At 32.7% G+C, this 18177-nt stretch overlaps 1 protein-coding gene and 1 non-coding gene across 3 annotated transcripts; both read right to left on the bottom strand.

Annotated features, from left to right (window-relative positions):
• Nucleotides 1–10780: 10780 nt before the first annotated feature.
• TRNAL-CAA (transfer RNA leucine (anticodon CAA)) lies at nucleotides 10781–10865 on the bottom strand. The gene is given in 2 exon segments: nucleotides 10781–10817; nucleotides 10826–10865. It is a non-coding gene; the product is annotated as a tRNA-Leu (tRNA).
• A 3013-nt stretch (nucleotides 10866–13878) lies between these two features.
• On the bottom strand, nucleotides 13879–17415 carry LOC120071849 (Leucine-rich repeat (LRR) family protein). 2 transcript variants are annotated; one of them, XM_039024243.2, is made up of 6 exons: nucleotides 16836–17415; nucleotides 16582–16653; nucleotides 15726–15869; nucleotides 15333–15404; nucleotides 15142–15213; nucleotides 13879–14194 (listed from the first exon to the last, which is right to left on the bottom strand). In XM_039024243.2, the coding sequence occupies exons 1-6, from the start codon at nucleotides 17063–17065 to the stop codon at nucleotides 14122–14124; spliced, it is 663 nt and encodes a 220-aa protein (XP_038880171.1). In that variant the 5' UTR covers nucleotides 17066–17415; the 3' UTR covers nucleotides 13879–14121. The 2 variants fall into 2 exon arrangements, with proteins under 2 accessions (XP_038880171.1, XP_090167507.1); XM_090311381.1 differs by lacking the exon at nucleotides 13879–14194 and adding an exon at nucleotides 14309–14866.
• Between the last annotated feature and the right edge of the window lie 762 nt (nucleotides 17416–18177).

The raw sequence follows: 18177 nt of genomic DNA, 5'->3' as shown, positions 1-18177 counted from the left end.
CCAATGTATGTATTCGGTCATATTAAAAGCACTAAACGGAAATACTAACGAGTTGCTGAAAAGAAAAACACATTGACTTACGTTAGGTTTTAAGCAAATACCCGTTGTAAAACAAAGCAACATCTAATAAGGTTTTAGCAAAACTAATATGAACCCCGTGTGACATCTAGTTTCGCAATGACGCTTCAAGGATTTAGGATAAAAGCCGTCGAAGGGAGGTCAATTATCCCTCCTCTGAATTGAGAAGTCCTCAACTAGTCATTAATACCAGAACAATTCTTGCTCCTATAACGACTAGCCATCATTGATTTTGCCAAGAGATCATTAACTTACTTAAAAATCTCTCGTAAGTGTGACCCACCATTTTAGGTCCTAGAGATCTACCCCAAGCAGCCAATCCGAAGGGAAAAAATCTGATTTGGGCAAAACCTAAAGCGACTCCATCCATTTCTTGAATTCACCTTGATCTTTACAAACTGCACAAAACCCATCCGAAGGGGGACGCTCCCAAGGCACCACGAGGGAGTACAGAATGATCTCACGGTGTGAACCAATGACAAAGACCATAGGAACATGTTGACACACACCCTTCACCCACTTACTATAAACACTCTCTCCGCCCACCTTAATATTGACTCATACAAACACCATCTAAATGGGGATACTCCCAAGGCACCTTGATATACATGCTTAAGTTTACATAAGATAACCATGGAGCTTTGTTTATTGGATATGAGTAAATGCCAGAATGAAATAACAGTTATTTTATTCATAAAACAATGTGTATAATTACAAACAAAGAGACTCCGGGAGAATTAGGACACCAGTCCCAATAAAACCTTGGTCGCTATACCTGATGGCGATATTGAGGATCTATTATCTTATAAGAAGGAAATGAAGGATGTAGACAAAGATGAATGGATCAAACCTATAGATCTTGAAATTGCATCTATGTACTTCAATTCGGTCTAGGATCTTGTAAATCAACTTGATGAAGTAAAACCTATAGGTTGTAAATAGATCTATAAGAGGAAAAGGGGTGTTAAAGGTAAGGTGAAAACCTTCAAGGCTAGACTTGTGGCAAATTGTTATACCCATATTGAGGAAGTCGATTATGAGGATGCTTTCTGACCTGTTGCTATTTTAAAGTCTATCCTGATATTTCTGTCCATTGTCGCATATTATGACTATGAGATTTGGCAAATGGACGTTAAGACTGTCTTTCTGAATGGTTATCTTTTGAAGACCATTTATATGTAGCAACCTGAGGGATTCATAACCCAAGGCTATGAGCAAAACGTTTGCAACCTTAATCGATCCATTTATGGAATGAAACAAGCTTCTCGATCATAGAATATAAGATTTGATATTGTAATCAAAACTTATGGTTTTGATCAAAATGTTGATGAGCCTCGTGTTTACAAGAAAATCATCAACAATTCAGTAGCTTTCTTAGTCCTGTACATAAAGGATATCCTTCTCGTTGGGAATGATGCAGGTATACTGACTAATATAAAACAGTGGTTAGCGACCCAATTCCAAATGAAAGATTTAGGAGAGGTACGATTTGTTCTAGGTATTCAGATATTTAGGGATCGAAAGAAAAATAGACCGAACAATGTCCTCTCGGTAGCTTAAGTACCATTGAAGCTTTAATCTATGGGTCCATAAGGTCCTTTCGATAGCTCAACTGGGATTAATGAAAATCAAATTAATTTTGGATTAATTTGAACTGTTTAAATTAATTGAAGAAATTAATTATATATGATATAATTAATACAAATTAATTATATGTGATATAATTAATATAATGTGTTTGATACATTATAATATAAAGTTTTATTTGAGAGAAAATAAATATTTGACTATGATTTCAAATATTAATTATATGAATTATATTCATATAAAAACTATAGGTTAAATTTAATATGAACTTGATTCATATTAAATACTATAGGTTAAATGAGAGAATATCAAACTATAGATTACATTATATTTGATATAATATAAACTATAGGTTATATGTTACATATAACATATAGTATACTATATATTATATAATAAGTTAGTTATTATATAAATATATATTAATTAAATTAAAAAAATAGTTTTTTAATTTTTTGAATTAAAAGGAGAGAGTTATGAGAAATAACTTCTCTCCCCTTATTTCTCTTGGTATCGTGGAAATTGGGAGTTTTGAGGATATAATCTTCTTCCTCACTTCTCATGCAAAAGATGCTTTAATCATCCCAATCAATTTCTCTGGAAAAGGTTTTCTTTCTCTCAAAATTCTCTCCATACCCTCTGCCAAAATTATCACAAAGTCCACCCTATCGTGGATTCTCACCCCTATAGAGAATACCAAGGTAATCGTGTGGTGGTGTTTAGCCAATTGGGTTTTGGTATTACTGTGTTTTAGGAGATTGTGATCCAAGGAAAGTACGAAGAGTTCGTGATCAAAGAGGAATTCAAGAAAATATAGTCTTCAAGGGCAAGTATTCACAAATCCCTTTAATTCTTCTTATTTTCTTGTTAATAGCATGTTGTAGTTTAAATGCACATGTATCGTTTTCGTATTCTGAATTTCACGTTTCTGTAAAAATAAAAATTGGGATACAACTCACTTCTGCTACGGTGTTCACGCATCCTTCAATAGGCATGATGGTAGTGATGGGGAAGGGCTCAGACGTATGCTCGATGGGAATGGTCCCGGTGAGGGAGGCATTAGCGATAGGGTTGATGGGAGTGGTGTTGGAGAGGGTAAGAGTCATGGTTGTTATAGGCATGATAGCAATGATGGTGATCAACTCAGAAGTATGCTCGATAGGAGTGGTCCCAATGAGGGTGGGATCGGCAATAGGGTCATGTGGCTCGTCCTTCCCATTGTTCTACACAATTACACCATTTCCTTAGTAAGAAACACACAAAACATACAGACTAAGTGACTCATCCACAAATCGTGAAATATACATACCCGACAGAATGTTTGCAATATCTCAGTGATTGCCCACAGTTGTACCTTCACCTCCCCCAAATCAGACTTCACATCCCCCAATGTAGTCTTTACTCTCGGGACCCGCTCTCCTAAGATTTGTAAGTAGTCTCTACACCGAACCCTTGACCTATTTGAGTTGACATTTAGCTTAGGTACTCGGCGATCTGAGTATGTGTCTTGAATTTTTCTTCATGGCAAGACTCATGCTCAAATTAGAAGGTATATGGTTCTCCTCAATGAGGTCCATGTGTCTCAAATACCTCCTTTTGGCCAATGTCTGGTGGTTCTTTTTGAGCTTCTTGATACTGACAACATTTGATCCTCCTCTTTAAGCTCCAAATACACTGGCATTCATCAACTCGAGTGTCTCTAAACTACCTCTTCGTATCAAACATCTTTAACAAGGTGATCACCAACTACATGACAAACATATTGTAAACAATGTTAAATGATGTTAAATACTAAAATAATGTGAAATGGTGTTTGTTACTCACCGCGGGGAAGTTAAAGACATCTTTCTACAATCGTTTGTTGGATAATGAATGAGAGCATGACCACCTTAGAAATCGAGGCATGCATAATTGTTCAGTTGGACTGTAGCTCTCCCAGCAATAGTGGATATAATCTCATATACCCAAAACTATAAAATCATTTTAGTTTATTAACAAATAATGAGAATTCATTAAATATTTTATGATAAAGAAAATGTAAGAATTGATACCACATGAGGAAATCCGTGTAGATTGTACATTAGCACGTAATTTTATTTGTTTTCACCTTCTCCTTGTATGAGCTAACCTTGTTCTTCAACGCTTTTTTCAGAAAATTGAAGGTTCTCTCCCATAAATTATGTCCCCAATTTAAGATTTTGAAGAATTCAAGGTCCTCCATGTCATCCAGCAACGATTTGAAAATGCTACTTTTTGTCTTATCTTTTCCTATCGACTCCAACTCATAATAATACACAAGACTAACTTTCACTATGTCCAAGTCATTTTCGAACTCTAACGTCTTATAACATTCTTCAAACTTAGTGAGATGCACTTCTTTCGCCATAAAATTCTTGAAATAATTCAATCATAGTGATTCCGTCACTTCAACATTTCGAATCAGTTTAGTAGGTGGCTACCACAATCTCGTCACCAATAGGAAATCCTCCTTCAAAAATTCAACAATCGTCCCATCCAAGTCAAAGCTCATGGAATCAGACCTACTACTTTCCACCTCCCTCAATAAAATATGATGGACTAGCAGGTTGTTGAAGTCTATGTCCATATCTACGAATTTTCCAAATACAATCCTCCTAAACATTTGAAGCTACCTCTCTGTAAGTTGCCCTTTGATTATCTTATTTGCGATCCCAATGTGAGATGGAAGACTTGTAGCATGTCCAAGAAAACGATCCTTTATAGCAATCTTCATATTAGCCAGTATAACTGTAGGTAAAAGAAAAAACAGAATTAGAGAAAAAAATGGTACAAAAATCACATTATCTTGCATTTTGTAAAAATCTCGTTTCAAGCTTTCACTCCTTCCTCTCGTTGTCTTGTTTCTTCCTCTTGTTCTTTTTCTCGTTCTTTCTCTAGTTCTTCCTCTCCTTTCTTTCTCTCTCCTCTTCCTCTCCATATTTCCTTTCATTTCTTCCTAAACTCTAAACCTAAGGACAATTTATGATATCAAATGCAAGTGAAAACCTAAACCACAATTTGCATCAGTATTACCTTAACTTTTGGAGGTGTAGAAAGGAGCGAACGAGATGGTTCATGTGTGTTGCAAGTTACCAATAGAAGAAGAAAGTCCACAATTTGTTGGTGTTCGACGGTACTGAAATCGAACTAGACGCATGCAAGTTGTGGTTTTTATTAACGACTGAGAGAGAGAAAAATGTTTCACTGAAGAAGAGGAAAGAAAATGAAATGAGAGGAATGAGGGAGTCGGACTGAAATTTAAAATTTAAAACGTTTAATTTCTATCCGATGAAGAACGAGAGGAAGGCATGAAAGGAAGTAGTCTACAACGGGAGGAATGCATGATAATCTGGGACAAGTGTGTGATATGGATATTTTAACGAGAGGAAAGTACGAGAAGAAGGAGTCCAAAACGAGAGGAATCAGCGAGAATTTGGGAGGTGTGTGTGACATCGAGCGTTTTAGGGACTAAACGGACATTTCACGCGTGGCTGACATCATCAGAAGGCCAAATTTCGAGTGTTTTTTAAAGTTGATCAAATTTCAAGTGGACCTCAAAATTTGATCCATCCGTACAAATTTCCCTATATTTATCAACAAACTTTGAGTTAATTTATCATAATCTTGATTAAATAAACTTTATACTACATATTTTTTTCGAGTATAACAAGTGGAGTATGGGTATGTGAACTTCCGACATCGTGAGAAGGAATATGTGTCACTCACTTTTAAATTATACTCTCACTTATGCACAAATATTGATATTTTCATTAACAGACTTTTTACCATTTTATTTAGGCTTAGTTTGATAATTAATTAGTTTTTTGTTTTTTTGTTTTTGAAAATGATGCTGGTTCTTTTTATATAGTTTGTTGTCATCATGGTCTTCAAGTCATCTTTACTAAATAACCATTTAAATATTTAGCTAAATTCTAAAAACAAAATCAAGTTTTTAATAACTATGGCTTTGTTTGACATATCTTTAGTTTTTTATTTTGAAAACTATCCATGTTTTCTCATAACTTTTTTTACCATAATTTTTACCTTTCATAAGTTCACATTTGAATTATTGGCCAAATTTCAAAAATAAAAAATAAATCTTGTTAAAACATTTTTTTCCTTTTTTTTTTTTTTTGGTAGCCAATGTTGTTTTATATAGTGGAAAGATGAAAAGACTACTAAATATATATGGTAGTCTAAAGATCATTTTAATTTTTAAGCTTTTACCTTTTAATAATCAATGTCTTTGTACCAAAAAAATAAAATAATTATAAAAATAAATAAATAATCAATATTTCTCAAATGTTAGGATTGAAATTATATATATATATATATATATAGCAACTTCCGACGAAAATTGTCGGCAATCTACTTATTTTCCAACGAAAATCATTGGCAGTTTTGTCATCCATCGACGTTTAAAGAGTAGTGAGTCGGCAGAGACTAGGACCTCGACATCGAGAATAGGCATAAATATCAACGTGATCCTACCATAGCAAAAAGCTATCAATGTTATTCCAAATCATCGGCAAATAATGTCAGTCCTGACGCTCTAAATACATCGTCGGGAATGATGGCTTATTGTCGACACTATACACAAGTGTCTAGAATGACATTATTTGCCAACAATGTCCTTCAGAGTGTCGACATTTGTTCTCCCGACAGATGTCTCGTGACTAGATTCAAATATTTGATGTCAGCAAATGGTAAAAAGAAAAAAACAACAACCCTCATTTTCAAAAATGAAGGATTCAAATAGCTTGCTCTAGGATTCAAATATTTGATTGTTAGAAGTGAGATTCGAACCCACGCCCTCTCACGAGGACCAAAACTGTCTAGCACCTTAGACCACTCGACCATCCTAACTTATGTCTATTGACTTATAAAATATAATTTATTATCTTATTGTTGATTTTTCATATAGTATGAAACAAAAATCTTAAGTTAAACTTTATGAAAATGTCAATGTCGAAGAAAAATTACGGTCTCAGTTTTATGAAAATATCAATAAAATGTTGGCTAAAAAAATACATTTTTGGTCCTTGAGGTTTGAAGTCAACCTCTAGTCCCTAGGATTTCAAAATAAACACCTTAGTTCTTGAAGTTTGAAAAATAGTTCTAAATAATCTTTGGAGGCTTCTTCAACCATTACTTGACAAACGAAAAAATGATGTGATATTAAATGATGAGTTGACTAATTTATTTGACAAAAATTATTAATTTTATTTGTTTTAATGATGTGGCATTCCTCTCCTTTGCATCTTCATCCTCTCCTTTCATCACCATTATTGTGTCTTTCATGTCATCGCCCCATGAAAAACAAGGACGTCGCTTTTTCTATTATAGTCATGCATTGTCAAGTGAGGAATGAAGGAGAAACATTTGGATCCGAATTTTCGTTCATTCTTGAGCTCAGATCTGAACAAAGATTTGTACGAAAAAGATTAAGACTAACGATAGCCTTCTAATAGGCATTTGTTTCACTAAATTTCTCCTTTTTTTTATCAATTTTGGTAGAAAAGTTTATGGTTTGATTCTAATTTTTTAAGCCTCCTGAAAAGATCCAAAGAACCCAATATCATAGATTTACTTATAAAATTTGTTGGCTTTGCGGATTTGCTAACAACATTTCTAAAGAGAACCATTTCTCAAACCTCAAGGACCAAAACATTTGTCGTTTCAAAACTTTAGGAACAAATAGACATCAACTTTAAATCAGACCAAAAATGCATTTTTCCTTTATAATAAATACCCTTAAACTTTTCTCTTTGTTTAAAAAGTACTCCTATACTTCCAAAAGTTGCGATAATATCCCTCAACTTTTATAAGCGTTTCAAAACTACCTTGGAGTATAAATTCTAAATTGCAACTTAAAATTGTGTGACAATGACCTAAAACAATGCGGTGGTCCAAATTTTTGTTTATGTTACCGACTCACCTACCACATCATCTCATAACTCCATTTTCATCCAAACTTTGAAGAATTTCTACTCCAATTGTATTTTGGAAACAATTATGAAAATTTAGAAGCAATATGACAATCTTTTAAAAAATAAGGGTATTTCTAAAACAAAATGACAAAGTTGTTCAAAGATATTTTTTATAATTTAACCTAGTCGATGTTAATGTTGATGTATATTTTCTAAAAAATTATATAAAAAAACATTCACGTTAGTGACATTTTGAAATGTCAATTATTTTTATATATTTTATAGATTTTTAATTACAACATAATAGAAATATCGATTCACCCCTAATATCAATATCAAATTCAGAAAAATATGGAAAAGTTTATAGAAATGTCAACAAAAATTTAATATATCCAGTTAACTAAACAACCTCCATGATCTTCTCGACTTCATAGAAATATCTCTAAGCTGGTAAAATTGAACTGTTGGGTTCTTTTTCAATGAAAAAGACTTGGGTGCGTCATATCCCACTCAATTATTGTCAGTGTCAAACTCTTTTTTTCTATTTTTCTTAAATATTGAATTTTTTTTTCTTCGATTCCTTTTGAAGTTTTCTTCAAAAAGATGGTTGCAGTCTAAAAAGCATTTAAGTATTAATCTTTTCCGAACATTTTTTTTTTAATTGGACCTTACACTAATATACACTCATTTTAAGCCAATAAATTAAGAGGACTTCCGGTTTGCCTTTTCTTTCCCTCCTTAACCCTGCTGATAGAAAGAAGATTTTAGCTGACAACTATTTAGTTTCTGTACTTTTAAATTTGTAATGTTTCAGTACCTTTTTGTAAAAAATAATATTAAACTTTAATGAATTTTTTTACCTATATTGCGATAAACTAATAGGGGATCAAAAAAATGTTTATAAATCACACTTTGTTTAACTTTTTAAATATTTAATTTTCAAAATAAGTCATTTTATAAAAGTAAAAAAAATATATTGAACTGTTGGTAATCGCTGAAAATAGCTTTTGAAACACTTTAAAATTGTGTTTTAAACAAATTTTATCAAAAGAGTTTAAATAATAATGACTTTATTGAAAAATATTTTTTTGTTTAGTCAATCAAAATGGGCCCTAATCATTTTGTAATAAAAAAAAAAAACGATACTTAATTTTGATGAGATTTTTCACTATAGAGACTAGATTGTTCCAAATTTCAAAATATATAAATTAAATTATTTCAAATATGCATGTACAGGAATTAAATCGTGATCAGTTAGTTTAGGGACTTAATTATTATTTCTATGAAAGTTTAGGAATCAAATTTTTGTTCCTTCCTATCCTTTCCGTTTTTGAATTCCATTTTCGTCGTTCATTTCATTCCCTTCCTAGCATGTCAATCAACTTTTCATCGCATGATTTCTTTTGGATTAGAGTTTACAATCATGTACATATTGAAATTTCTCACAAATTGGGCAAATGATTATCCGATATTGTATGTTCTTAGCTATGAATATCGATTACCAACTGTGTATCCATATGTATCTATATTGGCGTCTTTGCTTGTATTTATCAATACCATTTCTATGCTTAAATGTGTAAGGTTTATTGAATCATTACCGATGTCAATATGGATATCGATTTGGATATCAATACCGATGCCCATCCGTATTGATATTATAATGATATGAGTTGGAAAAATCGATATATGCCAGTATTATTCATAATTCATGACCATTTAAATGTCAATTAACGAACGCATACCTAGCATACTGACCAAATCAAACAATACCCCCATGCAAAATAACGTAACGTGCATGCATATCGGTATCGGTACTCGATATATGGAAAAAAATAAAGAAACGATAAAACTCGAAATAAGAAAGTAAGAGACATAAAAAGAACTTTATCGTTATTGTTATTGCTTGGACGAAACGGTAAAATCGGTATATATCATAATACTGAAAAAGGTATATGAGGATTGTTTCATTGCTGTTACCGATTTTATTCAATCAAAACTGTTTTATGGTAATTCATGACGTGTGAGGGCAAAATCTGGAAATCCATAAATGTTCACATAAAAAGACTAGTGGATCTCGCGTACTTATCGACGGCAATTGGATTGATCACCATCCCCTTGCAAAGAAACCTTGAACTTGAAGTAGTGTGATTTGAATCTTTAAACTTTTTACCTTTTTATTTAGGTCTGATAACTATTTAATTTTTTTTCATGCTTGTTTTATATATATATATATATATATATATATTGTCATCATGGTGTTCATGTCGTCTTTACTAGTAAATATTTAAATATTTAGCTAAATTCTGAAAACAAAATCATTTTTTTTAATAACTATGGCCTTGTTTTACATTATTAGATAGTATTTGATCTTTAGTTTTTTTACTTTTGAAAACTATCCCTACTCTCTCATAATTTTTATCTTTATTAAGTTAACATTTGAATTCTTAGCTAAATTTCAAAAATAAAAAATAAGGTTCCGCTTGATAATCATTTCATTTTTTGTTTTTTGGTTTTGAAAATTAAGTCTATTTTTTCCTCATTTCTTACAATGATTTGCATCTTTCTTAAATACAATGATTGAATTGTGAGTCAATGTTAAAAACAAGAACAACTATTTAAAAAGCTATCATCACGTTTGATAACTATTTAGTTTTTTATTTTTGCTTTTGAAAATAAAATCTATTTCATCCACATTTCTTACAATGATTTTGCATCTTTATTAAGAACAATGGTTGAATTCTTACTAGATTCTAAAAACAAAAATAACTTTTTGAAGCTACTTTTTTTATTCTCAAATTTTGGTTTGGCGAATAAAGAAATTTGGAGGTGGAAGTAGTATCCATGAGCTTAATTTTCAAAAACAAAATGGTTTCCAAACGGGATCTACTTTTTTAGTTTTCAAATTTTTGCTTGATTTTTTAAACTATTAATAAAAAATGAAAAAATTTAAAGGTAAAAATAGTGTCTATAGACTTAATTTTCAAAAACAAAAAAAAATTACCAAACGATATCTAAATCTTTTTAAAAGAGAATTTTTTATAAGTAGCCAATGCTATTTTGTATAGTTGGAAAATGAAAAGACTACAGATATACGCGTTTGTCTAAAGAACATTTTAACTTTTTTAGCTTTTTCTTTTCTATAAAATTAATGGAATATTAAAAAAGAATGTCAGAAGTGGGATTTGAACCCACGCCCTCTCAGGAGGAACAGACTTGAGTCTGGCGCCTTATAGACCACTCGGCCATCCTGACCTGACCTTCTGTTCAGAGAACAAAATAGTTTTTATTTATTCCTTTTATTTCTAACCTTTTTTCTTTCAAACAATCCTGAAAAAAATCACTATAAAATGATGTCTTAGATGTCACACCCCCTCCTAAGACAGCGTTTATACAAAATTGATTAAAGACTACCGTTGATATATCAAGTTTTACACAAATTTTAAAAATTCCACTACTGTTGTTCCTCTATTGGATCCAGTCATGTCCTGAAAGATTACCAAGTTTCTGGTTGTGGGTGTCTGACTTCTCCCTGAACGCACCGCTCGGCTACCTGGGGAGAAAAGAAAACATTTGGAAAACATGAGCTAATAAACCCAGTGAGTGGTATTTTATTTATAAACATACCATTGGCTATCGAAAATAAACTTTTGGGGAAAACAACATGCAATCAACGATACATTAATACCATTTCATATTCCTTTCCTCAGCCCAAACCGCTGAATCGTTTCCTATTGATAGTCAACTACTGTCAACACAACAACAATGTTATGGAAACTTTCCCTATACCCCATTTTTCCACCAATGTGTACATCGACCATTTCTTTCCCGCTAGTTATGCTTAGGTAACTTGGCCATTTTTTTCCTGCCGATCGTCACCGACTGTCATTTTCCACCGACTGAAGCCGACCATATTTTCCCGCCGACCATATTTCCCTGCCAAGTACCCTTTTCAAACATACTAACCATATCCCGAGTATAATTCTAGTTTCCATCACAATATAACATGCAATATCACGACAATCACGACAGAAATCATGCATCCCTACTCATGCACATTTGACATTACCCTTTACGTACAGGGCTCATATATACATATACATACATAAATCAAAACAACACATAGTAACCACTCACCGTCAGCAAATCCTCCTAATGCAATTTACTTGTAAATATCTTCCTGTCATTTTCATTGTTTCCAAGAAAATTCTCAATTAATATTATTTCATAAATATATTTAAAAACCCCTTAAAAAAAATACTACTAGCTTACACTACTCAAACAGAATATGAATCTATGCAGCACCTCCTTCGAATTCCTTGCCTCCACCACCAACGGCAGCTTTCCCACTAAATGCTCACTCTCTACTTATAATTTTTACTACTGAAATTGTTTGGAATGAGTTTAACTTTCATGTCGAGGCCTCCTATTTATAGTTGTTCCCAGCCTCTTTCCTCACGACAACTCACCATACAAATGGCTCTTCCTTAGGCTGCCCACGTTAACTCTGGCTAGCCGAGCTTTGAGTTGTCTAATTATGGGTTTGCCGACCAAAATTATCTTAATTTGCATGTAATCTCAACCATACACCACCTACTTAAGTTGATAAAAATCTTCCTGCATGTGATCTCCTTTTACCACTTCATCTGCTTAATTTCTGATTTATTTATCCAAATTACTAATGAACGCATCCAATTTTCTTCAAATGCGTCCATCTGTCCCAATCTCATTGGTTTCGCTCTCGTGGCTCTCGCTCTCTCCAACTTTCTCACTGGTTTTGCTCTCATGGCTCTTGCTCTTTCCCACTTTCTCGCTCAAACTCTCGCTTTCTCCACTCTCGCTCTCTCCCATTCTCTCGCTCTCTCCTATTCTCTCGCTCAAACTACTCTCTCCAATCTCGCTCTCTCCCATTTTCTCGTTAAAACTGCTCTCTCCAATCTCGCTCTCTCCCATTTCCTCGTTAAAACTACTCTCTCCAATCTCGCTTGGCATCACGCGTAGGACAGTGGTTTGGTCCAATGCCTCCTTCACCGCATGCAACACGTGGATAATACTTACAGCTTCAATTTCCAATTTTAACACGTGCACAGATGATTAACCAACCTCAAGGCCATCCAATGAGAAATTTCAAAAGAAAGCTCCTCAAATTTTCCAAAATCTCTCAAATTCTCCTTTTTTTTTCCTCTTCCTCTCGGTTTTCCTATTAACTCACTAATTTCCAGTCAAAATTAGCTGTAACGTCCTTTACAAAAATGTCAATAAACCTCTTAACTTACCACCTCAAAATTTCAGTTTCAAATTTGATTTCTACAACTCGAAAACTTCAAAACACTCGACCCTACTTAAACTGTCCGAAATTCAGTCTTTAACTTGATTTTTCCCTGAAATTTCCTTTGATTTTTAACTAGCTTTTCCCTTAAACCATCACGTTATTTCGTACTTAATTCATTTTTCTTTGATTTTTCCATGTTTAAATTCCTCTTAATTTAATTATATTTCTTATTTTTAATATCTTATTTCCTCGTGCCTTTCAAATTAGGGTTAGGGTATTACATCAGATCACAAGAGAATTAAACCACTTGGAATAAGGTATTTGTAGAAGAAAGAAATTTGCTCTTCCAATGAATATAGGTACATAGAGAGAGTTTATAAGTGAAATTTCCTCTCTAGTTCACATTGTACGATTAAATCATTGATAAAACTTACAACCTCGCAATTTATACAACACATTCATAATCAAAATGGTTTAACCCACAGTTTATCTCAGTTTTCGTTATAGAAATATACTGGACACAAAAAATTGTTTTTCCTACATATTTTCAACAGTACTCTTTTTAAGAAAAAATAGAATCGTAAAGTTAAACATTTAAATAATTCCATGTGATTAATTCAGAATGACAAAGGTAATTTTAACAATTTTAAAATCATCAAATGTCTATCAATGTTTAGATAGCTATATTTGTATTAAAAGGTTTATGCAATCTTAAAAATATATTTAGATAGCTACTAGGCAACATTGTTCTAACATTTCCATTATTTCTCCACATTAAGAGATTCATTATCTAATTACAGATTACCAAATAAAATGTGATTGATCTAAGGCCACATCTTATAAATACCAACCCAACTCTCATCACAACCATCTAAAGGATGACAGGTCCAACTTAAGAAGACAGCTTTTAATCATAGCATTAAGGTAATTAATTACCCAAGCTATGAGTAAATTTGGAAGTAGATAACTCAAAAATACGACTAAATTTCTACTGTCTTTACCGAACAAACAGTTGATAGAATTACCATTAGCACAAAGTCATGGTCGTGGCAGCTGAAAAATACTGTTTCAAAATACCAAAGCATTTGGTATTACAATTTACAAACACTAATCTGTCATTTTAGATTTTTAGTATTTCCCCAATTCAATTCACTATTTTCAGTGAAAAAAACACTATTACTTTCCCCCATTGCCCTATTCTTCTCATTCTGAAAGCTGTAAATTTTGTAGCATCACCTTCTATGTGCAATTTGTGTCATAGCTAGCAAGTCCTAACAACTCTGGCCCTTCCATTCTAGGGTTATTCTCAAAGCTGCATCAAAAAAAAAAAACTTATTGATTAACTTTTTTTCCGGAAAATAATACAAGTCTTTTCATTAAGAAAATAGAAGGGGACTAATGCTCAAAGACACAATAAGAAAAAAAAGAACGGAATAAAGAAACAACTTCTTATTGATTAGTTAGTACTTGGGGAAGAGCTAAAAAACAAAATGAACATTATATATATAGAGAGAGAGAGAGATGGAGAAAACCAAGACTACATAGCATATCTCCCATATATGGCCTGAAATCATGAGAATCAAAAAGCTCCACATAGCGACCTCAAAGAAAAGAGTAAACAATAATATAAACAAAGCTACAGCAGCAGACAATGTGCACATGGAGTATTTAAGATCTAAGAATTAATTCCGCAGCGTCCTATCACAAGTCTCCAAATGAGAATTAAGAGCAGTGGCTTCTAGTCATCTGTTGTGCGGTTAGGCAAAGGTGTAGGGGGAAGAAGAAATAGTGATTAGTTAAAGATGAAGTCCCAGAAAGATGTTGCAAAAGCTCTTTCTACTTTTGGGTTCAAGCATTTCAGATTGCCTTGTAAGAGAGAGAGACCTCTTGAAGCACCCTTTGTTAGGGAACAATTTCCCTAATTAATACAGCCTGTAGAATTTTCTTACCTTACTTGGCTAAGGAAGGATCTACCAATAAGTTACTGAACAGTGAACAACATATATGAGAAGTTAAATAATGAAATGTCTCTACTTGATATCAGTTTCAGACACTAATTTTGATTTAAGCACAGCAATAAAAGGGGAATGAAGTCCACATATTATGACAAAAACAGAGAATCATTCATTCTATTTTCTTTTTTTACACTTTGGGTTGATGTTGGCAAAAGAGTGTTACTCTGCATTATACACTTTTATGCACTTCAGAATATGAAATAGTGAAAATAAAAATGTGGAAGAAAAAAAATCAGAAACCTACTTGTTTAAAGGTATATGCTCAAATGGTCCACTGGTTGGTATTGTTCCACACAAGTCATTATTTGAGACATCCCTGAAACAAATGAGACACAATCCATCATAAACCAATCACATGACATGGCACAAAACTTCCAGGGATGTATATCACCTAAATGAACTAACACACTATGGAGAAATCATACAAAGACTTACACAACTTTAAGGCTTGTAATTCCAGTAAGTTCTCTCGGGATTGGTCCATTTAATCGGTTATCATTAAGCCGTCTGCAAAATAGAATAAAAGTTCAGACAAAAGATTGTGAAAAGAAAGGGCCAAAGGAAAAGGCATTCATTCAGATTTTACTTCCATCCAGAAGCAAAAAGATAATGGCCATTGGTTTCACAATCCTAACATCAACTAACAAGCAGAAGTGGAAAGAGATTGTTCTTTAAAACATGGAGCAATGACTTGTTGTAAGATGATGATCATACCATTATCATATAAAAAAAATGTTGGTCCATACAAGTTGAAGTTACAAAGAAAATAAAACTTCTAAACCAACGTAACCACGCTAAACAAAGATGAATAACGCAAATGAAACTCACAAGAACACAAGAGATTTCAATTTCCCCAAAGAAATTGGAATTCTTCCACTGATGTTGTTGTTATACAGGTCCAAACTGATGAGGCTCTTCAAGTTTCCAAGCTCATCTGGAATAGTTCCATGGATGTTGTTTTTGTAAAGTTCCCTACATATTTAGTCACAGCAAAATCAACAATCAGAACATGCACACATATATATTTAATACACCCAACAAGCTTCTTATACCAACCCTTTTTTTCTTTTACATTAGTACTAATTAAGAAAGAAGGGAAACTAAAAATTCAAATTAAACGGAAAATATGTGATAGCCTTCCCTTGGATAGATTCTCATGATGAGATATAAGAAACGGGTAGCAAGGGAAATGGGGAAGCAAAAATTGGGAAAATGGGTAGAAGAGATGTAAACATGAGGCCCATGCAACTGAACTTTGCATTGTGGAGGGTAGAATGGACGGTTGTAAATAGTCGTTCAGGGAATTGTAACAGTCAGTACAATCAGTTAGTAGTCTGGGAGAGAGAAACAATCCAATTCTCCTTAGTCGCATTGTACTTGGTGAGTTCTTTCCGCTAGTTCATGAAATTAAACTAAGGTGATTCTAAAGTGATTAAAATCACTCCAAAATATGTTGTTAATCATTCAAAATCAAAGGCGTATTTCGAAACTGATTTCGAACATTTTAATCCCAAACATCCACTATGATTTTCGTGGATTATGAAATTTTTTCCCTCAAGTTGAAACATGATCAAGAAAACAATCTTTCGAAGAAATAATTTCTAAAAATAATTTAAATAACTCGTATACAATTATTGTCGAATCATATCATCCAAAGAACATAAGTAAATTAAAAACCACATACAAATATTGCAGGTGCTCAAGCCTTCCAAGTTCAGGAACAAGATGTCCAGACAAATTAGAATTACCCAAGTCCCTGAAAATCAAAACCAATTGTCTGATCAGACAATTAACCAGATGGGTGATTTTAAAATTCGTCAAATTTCAAGAGAACCCAGATAATAGAATACAACACCCGACCAAAATCGCAAAACAGTATTATAAATAAAGAAAGGGCAATGAAATAGTAAAGAAAAAAAAAAAAAACAGAAACCGTACACTCGGGTAACGCGGTTATCTTGATTACAAGTGATATGGAACCAAGTACAGGGGTTAACAAGAGTAGGATCCCAACTCTGAAGAACGTTATCGGGATCGGAGAAACTGCGGCGGAGAGTGTAGAGAGCGTCGCCTTCGGAGTTAGCAAGACAAAGGGGAAGAAGAGAAGTTAGGGTTAGGGAAAGGAGAAAGAAGAAGGTGGGGAAAGTCCAGAAGCGAGTCGCCGCCATGGCTAACGCTGAGACTGGATGATCAAGCGGCGGAAAACGGTGCAATTATGGGGATTGATTGAAGAATTTGAACGGGAAATGGTGTAATTTTTGAAGAATTTGGATCGGAAAATATGAAAGAGAGAAGAAGAAGAGACGGAACGGGAAGAGGGAAAGTTGGGAGTTTTTTTTTTTTTTTCAGACGTTGGGAATGACAACGTAAAGAAAACGTGAGTGACTTTCTTGAGATTCTCTTTTTTCTTTTTCTTTTTTTTTTCTTTTTCTCTCCCTCACTCTCTTTTTTAAAAGTTAAAAATATAAAACTGATCCTTTTTAATTCCCCTATTTTCATAAAAATAATTATTTGTCCAATCCGGTAATTATTAGATTTTTTATTTTTAAAAATTAAATATATTTCATTTATATTTCTTATTAAGATTTGGATACAATACTTGAATTCTTAGCCAAATTTAAAAAATAAAAGCAACCATTTGAAAGTTACTTGTTTTAGTTCTCAAAATTTAGCTTTGTTTTTTAAACCATCAGTGAAAAGTAGATAATAAATGAATAAATTTAGAAGTAAAAATGGTGTTCGTAAACTTAATTTTCAAAAACAAAATGGTTACCAGATAAGACCTAGTCTCTGATCTTTGATTTGTAACGATTTAGTATTTGTAATTTCAATTGTATAACAATTTAGTCCCTAAATTTTACTACGTAACAATTTGGTCTTTGTACTTTACGATTTATCACGATTTAGTCTCTATCATGGAAATTAGTGTTAAGATTTAATGAAAGTTTTTACATAAATAAGCCGATAAAAAAATTAGAGATTCAATATTTTTATATAATACAAAGTCTACATCATAAAAAAAAAATAGAAATTGACATCTAATTTTGATAATTTTTTTACCTTGGGGATTAGATTATTACGAATTTAAAAGTACAATGATCAAATTATTATACACTAAAGTTTAAGGACTAATTTGTTACAAAACTGAAAATTTATAATCAAATTGTTATAAATCAAAGTTCAAGGACTAGATTGTTATTTTCATGAAAGGTTAGGGACAAAAAGTATTTTTTAACCTCATTTTTAATTATTGTACTTTCAATATATATATATATATATA

Source organism: Benincasa hispida, chromosome 2 (genome assembly GCF_027475165.1).
Source record: "Benincasa hispida cultivar pf3 chromosome 2, pf3_genome.v1.1, whole genome shotgun sequence".
NCBI lineage: Eukaryota > Viridiplantae > Streptophyta > Magnoliopsida > Cucurbitales > Cucurbitaceae > Benincasa > Benincasa hispida.
This window is presented reverse-complemented; position numbering and strand designations above follow the sequence as displayed.

What these genes read in the sequence shown, in the direction of transcription:
- LOC120071849 (XM_039024243.2), bottom strand. Translation starts at nt 17,065, where the DNA reads ATGGCGGCGACTCGCTTCTGGACTTTCCCCACCTTCTTCTTTCTCCTT. An exon ending in TTGAAATCTCTTGTGTTCTT is followed by an intron (nt 15,405 to 15,725) that starts GTGAGTTTCATT and finishes TCTATTTTGCAG; the next exon opens with ACGGCTTAATGATAACCGAT. An exon ending in GAGCATATACCTTTAAACAA is followed by an intron (nt 14,195 to 15,141) that starts GTAGGTTTCTGA and finishes TTTTTGATGCAG; the next exon opens with CTTTGAGAATAACCCTAGAA.